Source organism: Peromyscus californicus, unplaced genomic scaffold, assembly GCF_007827085.1.
Source record: "Peromyscus californicus insignis strain IS unplaced genomic scaffold, ASM782708v3 Scaffold_7__1_contigs__length_154581171, whole genome shotgun sequence".
NCBI classification, from domain to species: domain Eukaryota; kingdom Metazoa; phylum Chordata; class Mammalia; order Rodentia; family Cricetidae; genus Peromyscus; species Peromyscus californicus.
The window spans coordinates 79,223,670-79,244,935 of record NW_026294595.1 but is presented as its reverse complement, the minus strand read 5'-3'; the positions used below and the strand labels follow the sequence as shown (position 1 = coordinate 79,244,935).

The 21,266-nt window shown below is 45.8% G+C and overlaps 1 protein-coding gene across 7 annotated transcripts in view; it reads left to right on the top strand.

Moving 5' to 3' along the window:
• Kiaa1549l (KIAA1549 like) overlaps positions 1 to 21,266 on the top strand; it is a 279,877-nt gene that overhangs the window by 217,002 nt on the left and 41,609 nt on the right. For all 7 annotated transcript variants that reach the window (XM_052725831.1, XM_052725834.1, XM_052725833.1 and 4 more), the window contains 3 exons: positions 2,273 to 2,454; positions 5,253 to 5,470; positions 13,639 to 13,768. In XM_052725831.1, the coding sequence (XP_052581791.1) occupies positions 2,273 to 2,454; positions 5,253 to 5,470; positions 13,639 to 13,768 (530 nt within the window). The remainder of the gene's footprint in view (positions 1 to 2,272; positions 2,455 to 5,252; positions 5,471 to 13,638; positions 13,769 to 21,266) is intronic.

Sequence of the window (21,266 nt, the reverse complement as noted above, 5' to 3'; positions counted from 1 at the left end):
GCATATTTAAAGGAGAATGGGTCGGGGGTTACTTACAGGAATATGGGTGAGGGGTTTCTTACAGGAGCAGAAATGACTCAGAGACAGCTGCATCACCAAAGCCCACCTCAGCATGGGTGGCAGCTCACAAAAACAGGGGACCTGGAGCACACAGCACAGCCTGCAGGCAGCTCAACAGGTTGGAGCCTATCCCTTCCAAGTGACTCAAACTACCAGGCGGCTCAGCTGGTTTCTGCTTCCTCCAGGCAACTGGTCTGGTCTTCGAGTCTTCTTTGCAGCTTGGCTTGTGTGAGAGTGATTCTCCGTAGTCTTTATTGTTTACTCTTGGGAGGGAGGAGCCTAGTGAATCCAGTCAGTTTCAAGGACTTCCTGAAGCTATTTTGAGTTACCCATAAACTGGAGACCTAAAGTGATAGTCTGCATTATCATTTTGCATAATGTCTGTGGGTCAGAAACTTACTAGCGGCTGGCAAGGTTGTTCTGACCCAGGGTCTGGGATAAAATCACAGTCACATTGTCTTGGGCTGTAGTGACAAACCGATGGCTCATTCCTGTGTCTACTGATGAAAGGCCACCATGCCTTTCCACAGGGCTGCTTGAATAGCCTCAGAACATAGTCAATGTTTTTTCTAGAATAAGTGACCCAAGAGAGAACTAGGTAGAAGCCATCTTGTTATTTTCTAACCAAGGCTTGGATGCAATGCATTGTTAATGTAACCACCATTTCTCATTTGGTTACAAAGGTCAATGCTGTCACTGTAGGTATTAGTATCAGGTGGTGAGAATGTGAGCATCTTGGAAACCTGCTGCTATGGAAAGCCTTTGCAGTAGTTGACCAGGAAGTGGATGCTGAAGGTGGCCAAACATATATGATGTAGTAAAATTACCCTCTAAAAATGCATGTGCAGCCGGGCGGTGGTGGCGCACGCCTTTAATCCCAGCACTCGGGAGGCAGAGCCAGGTGGATCTCTGTGAGTTCGAGGCCAGCCTGGGCTACCAAGCGAGTCCCAGGAAATGGCGCAAAGCTACACAGAGAAACCCTGTCTCGAAAAACGAAAAAAAAAAAAAAATAAAAAAAAAAAAATGCATGTGCATCTAGTGACCCTTCTGATAGAAATTCCTCTCCGTCATTGGCTGCCTGGTGACCTGGAATTTGCAAACCAATCCATGAAACTTTAAAAATGTCCAATTATGCCCCATTGTTAGCTTATAAGTTGTTTTAGCTACATTATAAAATAACTGCTTCTTGGTTTAATTTGACAGCTCTTCTGTGATTGTAATTGACAGAATGATCTACATGATATATTTCTCAATAATTTAAATAACATCTCAAGTCTCTTGAGCAGGTAGGAGGAAATAGTAGATGAACATACTTCGGTTACATTCATATTTTATGTAATACCTATTTTGCTTCCAAACTGCCTACTAGTTCAGTTGCCTTAACAGGCCCCGTTTATCTTCTGAGCCCGCTCAATAAGCTGTCATTCTCATACCTACTTCATGAGAATATGATTTAAAAACAAGTAAATCAGCTTGCTACGGCTGGACCTGAAGCAACTTCTGTCAGCTCAGCTATGGGAGCACAAAGCCAACTTGTGTTTTGCAGCCGTCACAGCAGAATGGCTTGTCAGATGGGAGAATTAATTTCCCAGTGTGTAGGAGGCAATGAGTCCGTGTAATTAGAGGAGTTGTCTGTTGCTTTGAGTTAGTCTCTCTGGTGGTTATTTCATAGCTTTCTTTTGTTATAGACAAGTAAAAGAATGAAAAAGCCAAGTTGTTTGAGAAACAGCCTTCAGTAGAATAAAAAACAAAAACAAAAAAAGAGCCACTGAAGCTGTGCATGTGGCTAATTGACCTGGGAAACTTGTCGCTTCACATAGTACAGAACGTGATAGCTTCGTCAGCAGAGACCAGGGAAGGCCGTTACCCTGGCAGTGGCCAGACTGAAGGATGGAGGCGGAGTTTGGCCAAATTCCCTTTTCCTGTTTCTAGAAGTGTAGAGAACAAATTTGCTTTTTATTGTTTTCAAATGTGTTCTGTCCCCATTTTGAAAGAGTGCTTTTCTTTCTGTTGAAGTGCAACCTTTAAAGTTCTTTGCTACCTGCTGATAATACAATGACTGCATAAATAGTACCAACCTTAAATTGAAGGGTAAGCCATGGGCAGAATCCGGGAAGGACCACACACTGTTGTCCCTGCATTTTGAGATGCCTCACATTTCAACCCTGCAGTTCCCTGCAGCTTAAAACACATGTGTTTTGCCTGGCTTTAGCAACAGCAAGTGATGAAGAGGAGGGAGCGGGTCTCTTCGACAGCGCGGGCAAGGCGGCAGCCGATCCCTTTGACACGTCGTCCGGATCTGTGCAGCTCATTGCCATCAAACCCTCAGCTCTGCCCGCAGTGCCCCCTGCCCTGGACAGGGGCCAGGAGTCCTCAGTGGCACTCAATGGTGAGGTAAGCGCCCATAACCTGGGTGGAGAGTTCAGCTGGACCCTCAGTGATCCCTCAGCATGTGGAGACAGCGTGTGTCCAGTGTCCTCAGGCTGTAGAGGCCGTTTGTACCTCCGCATGCGCCAGGCCTCAGTGATGTGAAATACAGATCATGCAGAGTGAGTTTGTTCATAGCATCTTCCACCTGCAGTGAGAGCTCAGAGCAAATCTTTAAAAGCCCGTGATTAGAAAATCAGGTATCAGAAGGCCTCCTTTCCCCCAACCCCTCCTGAGCAGAGTCTGCAGCCTTGCTATACTGCACTCCTGTACATTTCAGCTCCCATTAGCCTCCATGTTGCTGGGGTAATAGGAGGAAGGTGAACTGAGAGGGAAGAGGAGAGCATACTGTCATCTGGGCAGGGAGCTGGCCTCCAGAGACTCTGAAAGGACATTGATTCTGCTAGCAAGCTTGAAATAGCCCTGTGGTTGCTTTCTAGGTGGTGTCAATGTCGATCAACTTTCCTGGGGAGCTGGCTGAATTGGTAAAGTGCTTGCCATGAAAACCTGGGATCAGCACCCATGTGAAAGTGGGGTACACCAGTGTGCATCTGTAATTTTAGCACCGGGGAACAGAGATGGTTGGATCCCGGGACTCACTGGTCAACCAGTCTAGTTGAATCTGTGATAAGAGTTAAAAACATCTGTCACATCTATGAGAGATTTTATCAAAGAAAATTAGAGATAATAGTTGATCGATAATAGATAATAGGGAGGTAAGGGAGGTAAGGGAGAAGAGAGTTATCTCAGACAAAGAACAGGAAGTTGGGTTGAAAATGCCATCCCTCTCTCTTCCTTCAGCAGTACAATTATCAATGAGCTAAAAGAGTGTTTATGAATCTTTACAGATGTTCACATGGGGCCACCTGTGTGTATTTACGTTATATATGTATGCACACACATGTGCGTGCACACTGTTTTCTCTGGTGTTAAAGTGTTGGGTTGACTGTTCATTTCATTTCTATCTGCTATTGTCACCTGAAGCAGGTGGGAGATTTGCAAGGTCTAAAGCCTCTTTCTCATCATGCCTTAAGGGACCTGCTGCAACCCTGTACAGCTGGGCATCACAAATGCTCACCAGGAGCTTCTTCCCCACATCTGGGACACTTGTGACAGTGTTGTATGCACCTGTATGTGTGTTGCAGGAAGAACCTCTTTCTGAGTCTGAACTGGCTTTACACTGTGATGGGCTGAGGTTCTGTGATCCACATTAGCAGTACTTCTCTTCCAACTTCTTTATTTTCAGTCAAAGAGACTAAAGCCCGAGGGTGAGGTGCTGACTCACGGGCGTGTTGGCAGCTGGAGTTCAGTTGCCCTGACTCCTAACTTATACTCAAGCCTGTCGTGAGAAGCAGTGCTGTTATAGAGTAAGGCCTCCAGAGCTGTCTTGCCAGAACTGGAGTCCCAGCCTGTCCGCTCACTGTCTCGGTGACTTAGGCAAGTGAGTAGAGTGGAGGCCTCAGCGCCTCCATCCACAAATGGGCCACTACACATAAAGCACTCAACACAGTGATGAGCACGTAAACACTCTTCATTAGTACTAACATTTTGTTTTTGTTATTATTCACTCATCATTGAGGAAGAGTTCATCGGTCATGCTGTGTCCTTTCTGTCCCTTAGCTCTGTGATCTTTCCTGAAGCACAGTTCTGTGTCCCCTCCCCCTGTACACACACAAGCCATGGGAGTCAGCACTAAGGCACTGTTAACTGCCTTTGATTAGAACCATTTACCTGGTTAAGGCTCTCATTATGGCCATCATACCTGGGTCTCTTTGTCCGGGCCTGATGATATGAACATCATACAAACAGACTCTGAAATTAGGGCAGATCCCTTTCCTCCAGGCCCAGCTCCCTGTCACATGAGGAGAGCACATGAGAACCCTCATTCAGAAATGGATTCATGCCACATTTGGGCAGTTAAAGGAATGGGCCTTGCTGGCACCTCTCTCTAATTTGCTGTCTCGCAGAACTTGGCACAGACTGCAATATAACTCTTCTTCTTCCCTTAGGGATGGCTAATTTACATGTAAAGGGGGAAAAGCATAACACAAAGTCATAAATTTCTCCATTATGAATTACAGGGAATTCTTTTAAAGGTTATTTTAAAGAAAACAGGACATTCAGCCATACAAACTTTCATGGCGACCTCACTCTCAGAAAGTCATGGGTTTACAGAAATACCTCTCCTGGACAAATGGATCCTATGGAAACCCCCCTGGAGTAGAACATTTGTTCTGCTTCCCCACCACATCCATCCCAATCCACTTCGAGACTCATCCAGAGAGCCCCAGCTAAGGGGACAGAGGAAGCCATACGGTTACTCAGGACTAGAGCTAGACTCGGAGCACCGAGAACTAGCCAGGCAGCCGGGCTCCCACACCAGGGAACCAGAAGTAAAGGCAGAGTAAGGACAAACACAGTCAAGGTTCTTCGCTAAGGGGATACAGTCAGATATAGGATTTCAACAGTCAGGACAGATGTGGGAAGCGAGGATGTAAGATAATTCAGTGAGTGCCTGATCCATTTCACATGAGGGTGATAGACGAGGGACTTTTACTATCAGGTCACAGTTCCCAGAAAAGCTCTCCATGCTTCCCCTCTGGTCTTTTTGATCAGCTGACCTTGTAGGAAAAGCTTCTGGTCTGTTGCCATGCTGAGTCAGGTGTGGACCTGAGACTCCCTTCTCTCTCTCTCTCTCTCTCTCTCTCTCTCTCTCTCTCTCTCTCTCTCTCTCTCTCTCTCTCTCTCTCTCTCTCTCCTCCAAGGTGAATAAGGCTCTGAAGCAGAAGTCGGACATCGAGCACTATCGGAACAAAGTACGCCTGAAAGCTAAGAGGAAAGGGTATTACGACTTCCCCCCAGTGGAGACAAGCAAAGGTCTGACGGAAAGGAAGATGTATGAGAAGAAGGCCCCGAAGGAGATGGAGCCTGTTTTGGACCCAGACCCAGAAGTGTGTGCTCCCTTCGCAGAGTCTAAAAACAGGTAGACGGTGTACTTTCTGTCCTCATGTCACATGTGGGGTGAGGGCAGAGGACACCTTGGGCACTATACCCATGCTCCCTTGATCTTACCTGGGGACTTTGATCTTTGCAGGCTTTTGATCTGGGCCCTGCAAGCATGTACTCAATAATGAGTCTGAAAGAGAGTCAAATTGAAGCAGTTAAAAAAAAAATTCTGGGGCAAACAACCCCAATTGTCCTTTAGCTTAATGATATTTTCGAGCTGTAGCTATTTCAGAGCTGGGTAAAATATAATTATCACCTACCTAGTTATGCAACTTCCAGATCAAGGGGCAATGCATTGTTCAATTACGCTAGCGGTTCTTGCGCAGGAAGGCAAATTTCATGCCTCCCTTCTTTGCTCAGCTTTAGTCTGTGCCTATTGCATGAAGGCTCAGCGCTCCATGCTAGCTTGTCTCATTCTCTCGTAGATCTGGTTAGTTGTCTGACACTTATTGTCCCCTGTTGAGTATCACACAGCAGTCAAGATGGTGTATGCTCGCGTGGTCCCATGTGTGGTCCCATGTGCTTCTTCTCACTCATTCCTTCCATGTTCTGTGTCGGACCAGACAGCCTGATCATTGGTCATATGGAACTTAAAGCCTGGGGAGAGAGAGACGAGCACCCAGAAAGTGTGGCCACACACCCGAGGGGCACAAACCTACGGGCTGCCGTAGCTCTGACAGGGCCTGGCCCGCTGAGGTAGAGCGAGGCCAAGTGTTTGGAATTGCTTTCTCTCCAGCTATTCTTCGCTTCCGTCACAAAATACCTGAGATTGGGCAATTTATAATAGGCAGGAGTTCATTTTCTAACCATTCTGCTGGCTAGGAAGTCCAAGACCAAGGCTCCAGAGCCTGGTAAAGGTGGTCTTGCTATGTTAGCACATGGCGGAGGGTGGATGGACAAAGAGCGAGAGGTGGGCTAACCTCACTTTCTTATGGTGCCATTTGTTTTAGTTAGTCACTGCTCTACTGCTGGGAAGAGACACCATGACCAAGGCAGCTCTTATAAAAGAAAGCATTTAGTTGGGGGCTTGCTTTCAGTTTTAGAGCCTGTCCATGGTCATCATGGCAGCAAGCAGACAGGCATGATGCTGGAACAATAGCTGGGGTGCTTCACATCCTGATCTGTAAGGCAGCAGGCAGAGAGAGGGAAGAGTCTGGGCCTGGCATAGGCTTTTGAAACCTCAAAGCCCACTCCTAGTGGCACACTGCCTCCAACAAGGCCACACCCACTCCAACAAGGCCACACCCACTCCAACAAGGCCACACCTCCTCATCCTTCCCCAACAGTTCCACCAACTGGGGACCAAACAATCAAATATATGAGCTTATGGGGGCCAATCTCATTCAAACCACCACATCATTGATGTGCCCCATGAGACTCGGTGGCCCTATCAGTGGCCAAAGTTTCTACCTCCTAACACTGACAAAACAGCAATAAATTTTAATTGAATATTTTATTTCTTATTCATACATGCATATAGTACAATTGTATCCAAACCACCCTCCATTCCTTTTCCTCCAATTAATTCCCATCCCCCCACTTTTCCCTCTGAACTTCCTGTGCTCTCTTTTTCTCTTTCAAATTTTGTATCTTCTGAGTTCATTTAGTGCAACCTGGATATGTGTGGGTATGGAACCATCTACAGGAGCATGGGTAGCCTGCATCCCTGCAGAGAAGTGACTTTCCCTCTCCCATTAGCTAGGGGTGGGACTTCATGACCCTCTCTCCCATCCACTCTGGGATTGGGGCTGGATTGATCTAGTACAGGTCTTGTGCCTGCAGTCACAGTGTCTGTGAGTTCATGTGTGTAACTGTGCTGTCACGTCTAGCAAATACTGTTTTGCTACAGATATCTGCTACAATCTTTCCACCTCCTCTTACTCAGTGAGGGAACCTGCTGTGATGTAGATGTGCCATTTAGAGATGAGCACTTCACAGTCTTTTAGTCTCTGCGTGTTGACCAGCTGCTGGTCTTTGAGGAGAAGCTTCTCTGATGAGGGCTGAGTGATGTACTAATCTGTGAGTATAAAAATAACTCATGCATCTGGGGTGGAGAGATGGCTTACCAGGTGAGGGCACTTGCTGCTCTTTCAGGGGACCTGGGTTTGGTTCACAGTACTCACACAACTGTTCACTTTCATCTGTAACTCCAGATTCAGGGCTTCTAATGCCCTCTGGCCCCTGTGGGCACCAGGAATGCATGTGGTGCACATACACACAGGTAGAACACTCATACACATAAAATGAAAGTAAATGAGAATATTTTAAAAAGAACTCAGGGATTAACTTATTATTATGTCCATTTAGCAGAATAACAGTACTAGGTTCTCCTCCTAGGAGCTAGGACTAGGCAGCCACAGGTTTTTGGCACAGTTAATGATACCAGGCATGGGGCCCATCTCATGTAATGGGCTTTAAATCCAATAAAAACACGTCTGATTCCTCTCATACCATTCCTGCCGCTGCTGCATCAGTGCACATGTCTTGATAGCTCAGTCACTGTTCTAGCTTTCAGGGTTCACAGCTGGGTAAGACCGACGATGACTGCCCCTCCCCCATGTCTAAAGAACCTTCCAGCACTATGAGAGTTAGCCAGTAGGAATGAAGTCTCCAGGAGCAACCAAATTTTAACATGAATTATCGAAAAGGCAAACATTCAAAGCATGACAGCCGTCTCCAAGCTCTGTGGCTAACTAGGCACATAGTGGGCGAAGCGGTAAAGGATAGCAGAGCTGGTCACGCCCACCTCTCGTCCTTCCCTGCCTGTCTGCAGCACTTCCACACTTCGAGACCACCTCTTCCCAGGGCCCGTTCCCCCTGACGATCCCCTGGCTTTGGGCATGCTGAAACTCCATGAAGCCCACACGCTAGGAAGAGTAGGGCAGAACCTGGCCTGAATGGCTATTTGCTTTGAAAATGAAAAACAAATTTAAAAACAATACCATTTAACAGAATTGGGTGAAAGCAACAAAACAAAGTTGGGAACTGGGAATAAACCGAACCAGCATACTGTATTTTCAGTAAAGAAAAAAAGGGGAGGGGGGGACTCTAAGCCAGAGCTTAATTTGCCAGGCTTGGTTGGCTGGTATGACAAACTGAGGACATGAAATCACAGCATGACAGGGTTCACAATGCACATGTCACCGTGTTAACAGCTGTAGGAGGAGGGAAGGAAAAGATACGGATTTGACACGGAAGCTGAAAGCAACTTTATTTTGCACTGTGCTCTTGAGGAGCTCTTCATGGGTTTCTTGAAAGTTACTGGAGAGACAACACTTTCAATGATTTTTTTAAACAAAGCTTTTCCCTGGGAGCTGTGTCTAGACTCTTCAACATAACTTCAGGCCAGCTGCCCAGCGCTCCATGGTGGACTGTCGCTGCAGTGTGCATGTAGTTATCTCTGCAGGTGTCCATGGAAGAAATGATTCATTGTCCCCATAACACCAAGAATGGTTTGACAAACCATTCAAGTGTCCACTACTTAAGGAAAAAGATAGCCATGAGCTAGGTGAGCTGGGGAGAGGCATGAGAGGCAGCATGGAGAGAGATGGGTTGGTGGAGAAGCCAACAGGAAAGGAAGGAAGTTCGAGCTTGTGGCTCAGGGGTATGGCTCCCACAGCTGCGTGCTGTGTGTGTGTTGTCACAGGTTGGAGCTCCCTGTTAATTGCTGTTCACAGCACAACCCTCAGAGACTCTGCTGTGAGCCACCCAGCTAGAGCAGGGCACAGCGGCGCAATCACTGTCTGGTGTGCAGGGACATCATTACCTTCAGAGCAAAGTAACAGCGAAAAAGAAGCAAAGCCGAGATTCTCGGGTTAACTTATCACTAAATCTTTCAAAATCGTTTTCAAGGTTCTTTTTTTTCCTAAAATTGGTTACAACACCCTGTTTTACATCGTGCACTCTGTGGAGACATGAAGCGGGCAGCCTGACTGAGGCAGATGCTATCTCCAGCCGGATTTATATGCCCAGCTACCTTCACACCTGCTGTCTGCAGCCTCTGTAACCCTTCTTCTGGGATTTTTCTCAGAAGCCAAAAATGCTCTGTAGCTAATGTGCTGTGGCACATCCTCAGCTGATGGCAGATTAGAGCCGATAGACCAGTACCCCTGGCGAGGGATTCTGGGGTGTCAGTAACACTGTTGTAATAGCCATAGTTTTCAGCTCTGTGTTTGATGCTTATACAGGGAGCAGGTGGAGAAATCATCACCTCCCCCAAGACTACCCAACGCCTAGTGACAAAAGACTCACCTGCAAGTGTGTTTTTCAGGTGGAAACCCATACCTCAATCACCTCCTTTAGATGACCTCCAGGACCCTCATTCTAGGCCTGTATCCATCTGCCTGGATCACCACGATCCAAGAGCCAAGCATTTGACAAATGAAGATCATCCTTGAGCTTCTGGAGTCTACCATAACCATCCAGACCAGCTCTTCCCACACCTGCTTCTCCTGCCTTGTCCACTGCATCTCTCAGAAGCCACAATTTAAAGGCTTTTGCTTACACTTCCCCCTCTCTCCCTCTGACCTACCTGGTCACTGTACACCCCATCTTTCTCCCTCTCATGGCCTGGATCTTTCTTTGAGCTCTGCGTGTGGTGTAGTAAACTGTCTTTTCAATGGCAGGCATCTCTTGACATCGAACAACAATAATTAAAACACCATCCCCCACACTTTTCCAGTGAGTCTGAGCCCCAAGTATCCTAAATATGAATCAACTCTTTCTTGTACCTCTGTTGACTTCCACACATCCTTTCCTTATCTCCCGACTCTCTGGCTATAGTTTCCAGAGCCACCTTGAAAATAAACTATTTGCATTCAAATCCTCATAGATCATGCATCTGCGGGGCCAACACAGGGCAGTAATCTATGCAGAGTTGCTCTGACAGAACCCAACATCCTCTTCCTCAGCAGCTTAGGCTATCTCTACAGAACGCCAGGGTTCCATAGAGTATACAGTTTGAAACCGCTTTCCTAAACTCTGTGAAGTTAAAAGGTCTTAAGGGTTCAAGGAAAACACATCATAACCCACCCAGCAATATTGTCAGAGGGAGGTGGGAAAGCTCAAATTGACATGTTATAAATTATAGCAAAATAAGAACAAGTGTGCCTAGTAGAATCGATGGATTAAAATAAGCATCTCTTTACATGGCAGCCTGATTTATCCCCAAGTAGATAGTCACACACCAGGCACACATCCACATTGGAATTCTGGTCATTGAAACGTGTTAAATAACAATCTGGTTTGCACAGTGAACTAAGGAGGTAGCTCAGCAGCAGGGTCACACTTGCCTAGGATGTGCAAGACCCTGGGTTCAATCCCCAGCACTGCTAAAAAAAAAAAGTAAGCCATTGTAATGTAATGTGCAATGTTTTCTCTGAAGGCAGAATAAACCAGTGGGTGCTCCAGGGTCTAAGCTTTTAACATGTTCATGTTCCTCATTAGTATATGTCTAATACTTAGGAAATAACCTACTGTCGATTGCCAATCTGCCTGCTTATTCTGCACTGCTCTTACTAGTAAATCTTTTGTTAATGGGCTAATTGACAGTGGCTGGATAGCTATAAAGTGCAGCAGGGTGGGGGGGGAGGGGTTCCCCAAAAATATAGTTGTAATTAAGTCAAGGATTCGAATTCTTTGGGATCTGCTTTAAGGCATGAGTCACTCTGAATGTATGCAGCTCACTGCCTGCGGTGCCCAGGCGCCTTTCCTAAAGGAAGCCTCTAGTTTCAGACAACTAGAAGGGACAGTTTATAATATGAGGTTGTATGCTGCCATATTAGCAAGGATTCTTTTGCTTGCTAACAATGGAAATCCAGCACACACTTGTTAAACAAAGGGGACTGTATTACCGAGCACTAGTGCCAGGCCAAAGCTTTAGTCTGGCTAGATCAAGAGGACCGTACTGATTTGGGTTTTGCTTTCTCTTCACTTTCCCAGCCTCTTTTGAAGGTAGGCTAAAACCTCATGATGGCAAAAGCCCAGCTGCAGGAAACCCCAGGTTTGTGTCCCTCAAATCCAAAAGAGCCCCTCTTCCCTAGCTGTCCTGGCTGTAGCCCCGAGACTCAGTCTCACTGGACCCAACTTAAGTCATGTGCCCACCCCCCTGACCGATCACATGGATGTAGGGATATGATTCTGTGGTGGTCCAATCTGAGTCAGTGCCTACCCCTGCAGGAAAGGTAGCCCCCAAGAAGCACCATGCTGTACTTACCAAGAGGGTTAAGTACCATGGGGCCAGGCAGGCAAAAAGAACAGATTCTCTTAAAGTCAGTGTGGTTCCTGGTGGTGATGGAGGAGATTTAAGAGTGTCTGTTGTTTTCATGGCTAAGTGCTAGGGTGGAGTCTTGCCTTGAAGTTCTTGCTGGACCGTGTGTGACTGAATGCTGTAAGCAACTTATTGTGTTCATAAAATAATTTTGTGTGTGTGTGTGTGTGTATGTGTGTGTGTGTGTGTGTGTGTGTATGTGTGTGTGTGTGTGTGTGTGTGTGTGTGTGTGTGTGTGTGTTTGCGCATGCACACGCCAGGTCTTTACCTCCAAACATGAATATCTAGAATCCTTAAACTGAAACATGTAATTGGTAGTACTTAGGAGTTCTCTGAAGATCGTCTAGAGGCATACGTTACTGTGCTGTTGGGTGAAAGGGACTTTTAAGCCCTTTGTCATTCTGGAAGTCATCTGAGCTTAATGGGTCTCACTCCTGCAGACAAAAGTCACCGCTTGTAGGAAGAAAAAACACAAAAAGCATGCCAGCATTCTCTTTACGTGGCAGCTTTCTGTCCCCTCTGTAGATAGATTCCTCCAACGACAAGCAGAAACAGGATGGTGGCAAATGTGTGAATCTTTGAGAAGTAGCTGAGTGGACACCTTCGATAAGCTACTGCTACCTGGGCCTGAAGAGCTTTGGGCTCACTTTAGGGGCTGGATCTATTTAGAACTCAGCTAAAGGGTCACGTCCTTGAACAGACCTTCTCTGACTTTCCTGGTTACCCTCTGTCTGAGCTCCTTATTTTTATTTATGTGTGTGTGTGTGTGTGTGTGTGTGTGTGTGTGTGTGTGTGCATGTTTGTGTGTGTGTGTATGTGCATGTGTGCATGTGTGTTGGTGCTCTTGGGTATCATCCTTCAATATTCACCCACTATTTGTTGAGGCAAGGTCTCTCATTGCCCTGGAACTTGTCAAGTAGGTAGTCTGGCTAGCCAGTGAACCCAGAGGTCCTCCTGTCTCTGCCTCCCCAGTGCTGGGACTACAAGTATGCTTCACCACACCTGGCTTTATTATTATTATTATTATTATTATTATTATTATTATTATTATTAACAACGTATATTCTGGGACTTGAACACAGGTCCTCATATTTGCAAGATACTTTGCTGAGTAAGCCAACTCCCCAACCCTCCTTATTTTTATTAATAATACTAGTCACTCTGAAGTTAGCATGCCAGTTTGTCTCCCCCCATGGGGTACAAACAGCAGAAGTACCAGGGACATGGATGTTCAGCTTCCAGGTACTTAGCACATACTACTAGGCACTTGGTAAAAAAAAAAAATAAATAAATAATTTTTTAATTAAAAAATTGGTGACTGGTCGGCTGGCTAGCTGAATAGGCCCCAAGTCACCTTTAGGCTTATTGTCTTCACCAAGAGAGAAAAGAAATCGATCAATGATCATAGCATTCAAAGTGGCCCGTTCTCTATAGGCTTCATTTACTAACACATTGTAGGAGTCCATGCCTGAAATCTAAAAGATGAAAAAGGAACAGGAGGCTGCTGAGTCAACAGAGTCAGCAAAGACTAGTTTGTTCTGCAATGTTAGCTGTCCTCGAGGGTCAGCAGAGAACCCCTGGCCTTACCATCAGCAGAATTTTAGATGAGGTTGCTCTACTCCAATTGATTGTAGTTGCCTAATTTGATATGAAAGAACATATAATTCAGCCAAATAATTATAGCATCTTGGGCAGCTCAGGGGGGTAGGGTACCTTGTTCTCCCACTTCCTCTTACAGCCAAAGACTGAGAACCATCAGTTCTGAAATTCTGAGGCCAATCCAAACCCTCCACCGGTTGCCTGTAGGTTTGGATCGGTGGAGAATTCCATCTGTCAGGACATTTGCTGCATCATAACAGTTGTTGGATTTCCTTCAGGCAACAGATGAAGAACTCTGTCTACCGAAGCCGGCAGTCTCTGAACAGCCCAAGCCCAGGAGAAACCGAGATGGACCTTCTGGTCACACGGGAGCGACCCCGGCGTGGAATCCGGAACAGTGGATACGATGTAAGTGTCTGGTGGACTGGGGTGGATGCAAGCTTTCCCCAGAAAGCCAGAGGATACAGCATCCCAGCATGTTCCAGTTTACCACATGTTTGGGGAGTTTCAAGATGCCCTGCAATGTTCTGTTGGGTTTTATGTTATGGGGGGAGAGTGTTAGTGATGGGGGACATGCTGTTTGTTTTCCTCTTTTGCAAAGTAAGCTACTTGAGACGTGTGAGAGTGATTGTGATTTCTAAACTGTTCTATTCTAAAAAGGGTGTATTATTGACCTCAGATTCAAGGGGGATTATAAATGGTCTCAATTCCTTCCCTCTTACTGGTGGAAACATGGTAAGAGCTGTGGCAATGCGTTAGAGTTCGTGGAACACTGGCTGCTTTTAATCTATAGCAGATTTGAAAATCTGGACTTGTTCCTGATTTCGTAACTCCTTAGTGAGCCATGGAAACAATGAGATGTCCACAGTGAGAGCTGCTTCCATGGGACAGGCCTGGGCTCGGTGATGTGTCCAGACTGCAAGCACTCCTCCAGCCCTTCAGGTTTCTCCAGATGAGGAGGCTTTCTCCAGAAGATGGAGCTGTCCTGAACTTGGAGTCACACCCATGAGCTCGCGTGAACGTTTCCACACTTGAGGTGGAGATGCACACTGCTTCTCTCCCTGCCTCACAGTTTCAAAGAATCTTCATGTAATCTCAGTTTTATGGGGAAAAAAATGCTTCTTTCTCATTCCCCTTAATATTTCTTTAGTTACAAATTAATTTCTCTATAGCAAGAGTAACAATTCAAATACTGGAGAAACTTACAATTTGAGAAATGGTGATTTGAACAGGACGCTTGATTTTTTTTTTTTTTAAATATATCGTACTGATTTGAAGGCAAGAAGATTTTTCCCTTTTGAGATTAGTCATTGTTTGGCCTAAGTGCTTAAAATGGGCTTTTTAAATGGTCCAATTTAAAAGAGGTAATTTGAGTCTCTGATGATCTTTCTTGATTGAAATCTAATGTTGTATTATAGTGGTGTTCATCTCTTTTCTCAAGTGCTGGGCACCGAACCCAGGGTCTTGGACTCATCCAGCAAGCGCTCCATCACTGAGCCGTGTCCCTGTCCACTCATCCTTTTCCTTCAGTGATACTAATCACTTGGTTCTTTTTCACAAAACAGCTTGAGGTTTTCACTTTGCAGGATGCTAAACACTCTGACTACGTATTTTGATGTTACATCTTTGCTTTTCTGCTAAACTCTCCTAACAGAGACTTTTTCCCTTTATGAGAAATATTTCTGGGCTAGGGAGATGGCTCTGTGGGTGTAAACAAGAGGACCAGAGTGTGGATCCTCAGACACCTGAGCTAAAATCAAGCATGGCTGCAAATGCCTGTGACCTCTGCCCTAGCTGGAAAGATGTGCTTCAAGTTCAAGGAGAGACCCTGTCTCAAAAAATAACATGAAGCAACCTGAGAAATGGCTGAGCAGTTAAAGTGCTTGCCACACCGCTGAGAAGACAGGAGTTCAGAGCCCAGAAACCCATGTAGATGCCAGATAGACATGACAGCCTATGACTCAGAAGGCAGAGACAAAGGATCCCCAGAGCAAGCTGGCGAGCAAGACTTGCCGTGTCAATGAGCTCTGGGTGTGACTGAGAGACCCTGCCTCGATGAATAAGGTGGTAGAGTAACAGAGAAAGTTGCCCCATATCATCCTCAAGCCTCCACAGACATGCACATACATGGGCATCCCCATACATATTCAAACACACATATATACACACACCACAGACACACAAGTTACCTCCCACGTATACACACAAATAAATAAAAAAGCAAATGAGAGCCTGGCTTTAGAAAAATCAGCCTAAGTTTTAAGTTTTCAACCTTCCACTCCTGTCAAGAGGCCAAGAGCATCGTTCCTAGAAGCTTGCTTAGTTTGGGGACATTTTCTTCCACTCAAACCCCTGAGATATGCTAGGCTCTTCATCCAAGATAACTATTGATAGGTTTCTTGTAAGAGTCTAGGCAGAGATGTTTTTACAGTTATGAGGAAATAGGCCAGAGGTTTCCTACTGATCTTGAAGGAACACAGCACATTTTTAGCTGTATAGTATAACGTTCAGCTTTAGAAGGTCAGGTCAGTAAACGAACCAGAATAACAAATTGTTCATCCTTCACAGATGTGTGTAAACATGTGGATGTGAGTGTGCATGTGTGCGTGTGTGTGTGTGTGTGTGTGTGTGTGTGTGTGTGTGTGTGTGTACTTTTCTTTGAGATATGTACGTTATCTTTAAAACATTGTAAGTTTCTTTAGGGCAAGATGCTCACATAGGAAATAATGCTAAGACTTCAGACTGTGGACCAGAACTGCCTCTCTTGTCTCTTCTTGAACCATTTATGACAAGCGGTTAACCTTCCTTGGCTGCACAGTACAGACCGGGTCCTATTCTGCTCACTGTATTCTGCTCAACTGTACAGTTGAATTTTCCTATTTCCAGTCGTTATACCCCTTGCTCAGAAGAGGAAACAAGGGCTCAGACTAGATCCATAGTTTGTCTGCCTTCCAGGCTCATGTTCTTTTTTTTTTTTTTTTTTTTTTTTTTGGTTTTTCGAGACAAGGTTTCTCTGTGCAGCTTTGCGCCTTTCCTGGGACTCACTTGGTAGCCCAGGCTGGCCTCGAACTCACAGAGATCCTCCTGGCTCTGCCTCCCGAGTGCTGGGATTAAAGGCGTGCGCCACCACCGCCCGGCCAGGCTCATGTTCTTAACCAGCATGCAACATGACTTCTCAAGACCCGCTTCCTGCTATGCAGCTGATCTCATGTAAGACATGTCCTGTATTCCTGAACCTCTGTGGGAGATCAGTTGTGAGGTCTCAGAGGAATCCTTAGGTAGAAAAGCTTATATATAAATAAAAAGATCAGCAAATAAAGAAGAGAAAGAAGTGAGTGATAGTTTTAAACAATGCATTCATTTTCCAAAAGCGTCAAGGCACTCCTGGCAAAAGAATCCATTAGGCCGGCAGTGAACCTGTCACTTGGTTGGAAATATGCCATTCTGCCTCCTGGGTGTGGAGATCTCAAACTAGGCCAAAATATTTAGTCCTTTCTTCCAGGTTAAGGAAACTCAATGCTGTGGAAACAAAATAATCAGGGAGATTGATTTAATTTTGGATTTACCGCACGTTGACTACTTTACATCCCCGTAGGAAAAGCCTTCATATAGAAATACACAAATAAGCAGGTAAAGTATGCTGCACAGCAAATCTTAGCCACAGGATGGAAGGCAGCCTGGGTTGTTTCACAATTCCCATAGCCTCCTTCCAGCCCACCTCCAGCCCCTCAGGGCCTCTTGGCCTCTTGGTTTGGTCCCAGGCCCCCCTAGTGTTTCCTCACTGCCCCTTTCAGCCCTTCCTTTGAGGACATCTCCATGCATTTGTGACTCCCGCTGAGCCACAGAACCATTCTGTCCTAGGGGCCATCAACTGCCACGCTGGGCTAGGATGCAGATTACAGCATCGATTAACCCACATCAGAGAAATTTCTTCTCGAAGTGAATTGCAATTAACACAGAGACCCACGACTGGACAAGGTGCAGAGAGTGAAAGTCTTTGGAGCACTCAGCACTAAACAGAATGTCTTTGTCGACTCCCTCCCCTCAAGGCCTAGGGATCTATCCAGAAGAGGAGGTGGAACGATTGTAAGAGCCAGAGGTGGTAGATGGTTCCAAGGAAGCAGTGTCTTCCAGACACAACAGGGCTGATCCACGTATGAATTCACAGAGACAATGACACAGGCATAAGACCTGTGCAGGTTCACACCAGATGAAATCTCAGCACTAGGAAGGAGAAGCAGACACAGTCCCACCCCTAACCAAGAAGATATGTGCACTCGATACCTGCCAGGAAAGGGAAATCAGCTTTCTCCAATGGAGCGACACTGGGTAAATCAATTACACTCCAGACAGGCCTCATGGCCGTGAGCAGTTGACCAACACAAAATGGACTCCTTGTTTTTTCTGCATGTGCTTTTTGTTTTATTTTGGTAATTTTTGTTGTATTTGTTTTTGTTTGTTTGTTTTTTTTTTTTTTTTTTTTTTGGTTTTTCGAGACAGGGTTTCTCTGTGTAGCTTTGCGCCTTTTCCTGGAACTCACTTGGTAGCCCAGGCTGGCCTCGAACTCACAGAGATCCGCCTGGCTCTGCCTCCCGAGTGCTGGGATTAAAGGCGTGCGCCACCACCGCCCGGCTTGTTTGTTTTAATATTCACTCTTGGTGGGGTTTTTTGTTTGTTTTGAGAGAGAGAGAATGAAGTTGAATGGATAGGGAGGTAAGGGAGGATCTTGGAGGAGATGCAGGGGGGAGAAACATGAACAAAATATATTGTATGAAAACAATCTAATGATAAATAAATATTAAAGGAAAAGTTTCCCATATAGCCAGAGCTGTTGGATCTGCAGAGGAAAGAGCCCTGAGAGAGTTTGGAACTACCATGTTTTGCAGCAATAACTCTGAACTTCCACTTGCCTCCATCAGCCAGGACACTGAGTGATTGTGACCTAATTAGTGTCATTTTCTAAGAGTACACACTCATGATAAAAGGGTGAATTATGTTTAAAAAGATGTCCTAAACTGATCACTCTTAACAGGAAGACTAGGTAATTAGATAATTAAACCATTTTTGGCTTTGAACTTAATTCCTCTTAATGCATATAGCAGGAAGAAAATAGATTATCGGACTAATGTACAAAGGTGGGGGGAAGCCTCTAAAATTTAAAAAAGCTTATCTTGGTGTGTATGTGTGTGCACATGTTTGTTGTGCATGGTGTATGTATGTGTGCATGTGTGTATGCACCTGTGTGTGTAGGTGCTTGCACACCCATGTGTCCCTGTGTGGAGGCCAGAGTAAGACTTCAGGTGTCTTCCAGTATCACTCTCCACCCTATACCCACCCTTCCCTCAAGACAGAGTCTTTCACTAAACTTGGAACTCACTGTTTTCCATTTAGGCTGGCCAGCAAGCCTCGGTCATCCCCGAGTCTCCACACCCTCTGCCGCTTGTCCTGGGGTTACAGGTGCACATGGTCATGTCTACCTCCTTTAAAGGGATTTATTTTTATTGTTTATTCATTTGAATGTGTGTATGTATATTTGTGTCTGAGCATGCCTGAGTGTGCTGGTACCCATGGAAGCAAGATGAGGGTATCAGAGTCAGCAGGCCTAGAGTCATAGGCCATTGTGAGCCACCCCATGTGAGTCCTGGGACCAGAACTCTGGTCCTCTGCAAGGGCAGCAAGCACCTTACCTGCTGACCATCTCTCTAGACTTCTAAGTATAAATTTTACGTAAATGTTGCTTTCCGAGCCTGAGAGATGGCTCAGCAGTTGGGAGTATGTCTTGCCTTTGCAGAGGCTGGGGGCTGGCTCCTAACACCTACACTGGTGACTCACAGCCACCTGTGACTCCACCTCCCCAGCATCTGACGCCATCTTCTGGCCTCCTAAGGAACCTGCACTCACATGACATAATTTTTAAAACGTAATTTTTAGAAAATCTTTTTAAAGCCTATGTTAAAATAAAATATTACTTTATGAATGAAAATTATGTAGAAAATAATTAATTCATGAGTAAAAGTAATGTCCCACCCTGAATCTTGGGCAGAATAAGGACTGAAATGACTTCTTCCTGTACCAGCCCCACTGCTTACCCAATGTGTACAGATGGAGCAGGCTTTGCTTCTAGAGGACTAAAAACATTCAAATCATCCCCAGAACTAAAAATGCACCCCTCAGCTGGTTATTTTGTCCCTTTGGGGGACATTTGTTTCTTTGTTCTGCAGTGCTGGGTAAGTAACCCAAGGCTTCCTGCATGCTAGCTGGACAGTCATTCTACCACTGAGGTACACCACCAGCCCTGAGGTCGGTCTGTCTCTTCTCTCTGTCTCTGTCTCTGTCTCTCTGTCTCTCTGTCTCTCTCTGTCTCTCTGTCTCTCTCTGTGTCTCTGTCTCTCTCTCTCTCCCTCTCTCTCTCTCTCTCCCTCTCTCTCTCTCTAATCATATTAAACTCTCACCCTCCCAGATCTGCCCTCTATTCCCCACCCCCACTTAACTTCTTGTCCCGATCCAGTTTGTACCATCCATATAGTCATGGGCGTGGGGCCATCCATTATCCACTGGAGCGTGGCTGACCTACCAGGGGCTACAGTCTTAAAAAAACTGACTTTCCCTACTGCTGAAGGCACCTGAGGTGTTTCTGGGAGTTGGTGTGTTTTTAAGTCTATGACGGAAATGGAGACAGCTCCAACCAAGTCTTGACAGTGGGGGAGCATCTGAAATGACTGTTGGACCTCCAGCTTTGAGGATGACTATTAACCTCTAAAAAAAATGCCATTGTTACCAGCTAGGGGTCTGGATTGAGTGGTTTCTCTGCCAGTTACAGAATTTAAAAGGTAGCAGCATGGAGAATCTCCATGAATTGGGGTCCTCTTAATTTGGTCAGTTTAAACCAAGACAGGGAAGCTGATAGGCCCACAACTTTGGGTAACCCTGGCCTGGTTTGGCCTTGAACCTGCTCACAGCCTCTGCTGGCAGGCGTGGCCTCTTTGTGGGAGAGAAATGCCTACCAGGCCATTGTCTCAAGCTACCAGGCCTTGTCTCATCTCAGATAAGGAAGGTGAAGAAGAAGCTGAAAGTCTGCCATCTTTATTGTCTGTGGCCCCTGTGCCTAGCAGGGATCTGTCTAACTCCCGGTCCTTCATTATAAGCTGATTCCCTGAAATTTCTCTGAAATGCTTTGCCTGAAGTTCCATATTCTAGAGCTACAGGTGGCCCCTGACCCACGAGGGTTTTATTTGTGACATTTTTTTTCTTCAGGGTGGTGATTAAAGCAATATGTATTCAGAAGAATTTATATTTCAGATTTTGAATATTGATCTTTCCCTGGGTTCATATGGGGTCCCATGTGACCAATGATGCTGGCTGCCAAAGTGAACCACAGCTTCCTAGTCAGAAGCCCCAAACTCTTCCTCATTCCTCATGCAAACCAGTTCCAGAGGTCTGAAGACCACACAGTTAGGTTTATCACAACAATGGGTCCACTTTAGTCACCAATGTTCCATCTTGGTGACCTTTCTCACTGCTCTGACAAGAGCAAATTGAGGAAGAAATGGTTTGTTTCGGCTTACACTCCATGACAGCAGTGAAGGTCTGGCCGCCGGAGGATGTGAGCTGGGGACATTGTGTCCACAGCCAAGAGCAGAGAGAGATGGACGTGGGTGCTCAACTCACCTCCTCCTTCTTGTTCCCTCTGGGACCCTAACCCAGGGGACAGTGTCACCTGTGTTCAGGGTTGGTCTTCTCTGCTCAGTTCAACCCTTCTGGAAACTCCCTCATAGACATACTCAGGTTTATATTTCTGTGATGATGCTAAATCCAAACACGTTGACAATGAAAATTAATTATCATAGAGATATGGGGGAATGGCCCCTGGCTCAGAGCTCAGTCCCCAACAGCTCATGAAGCCTGG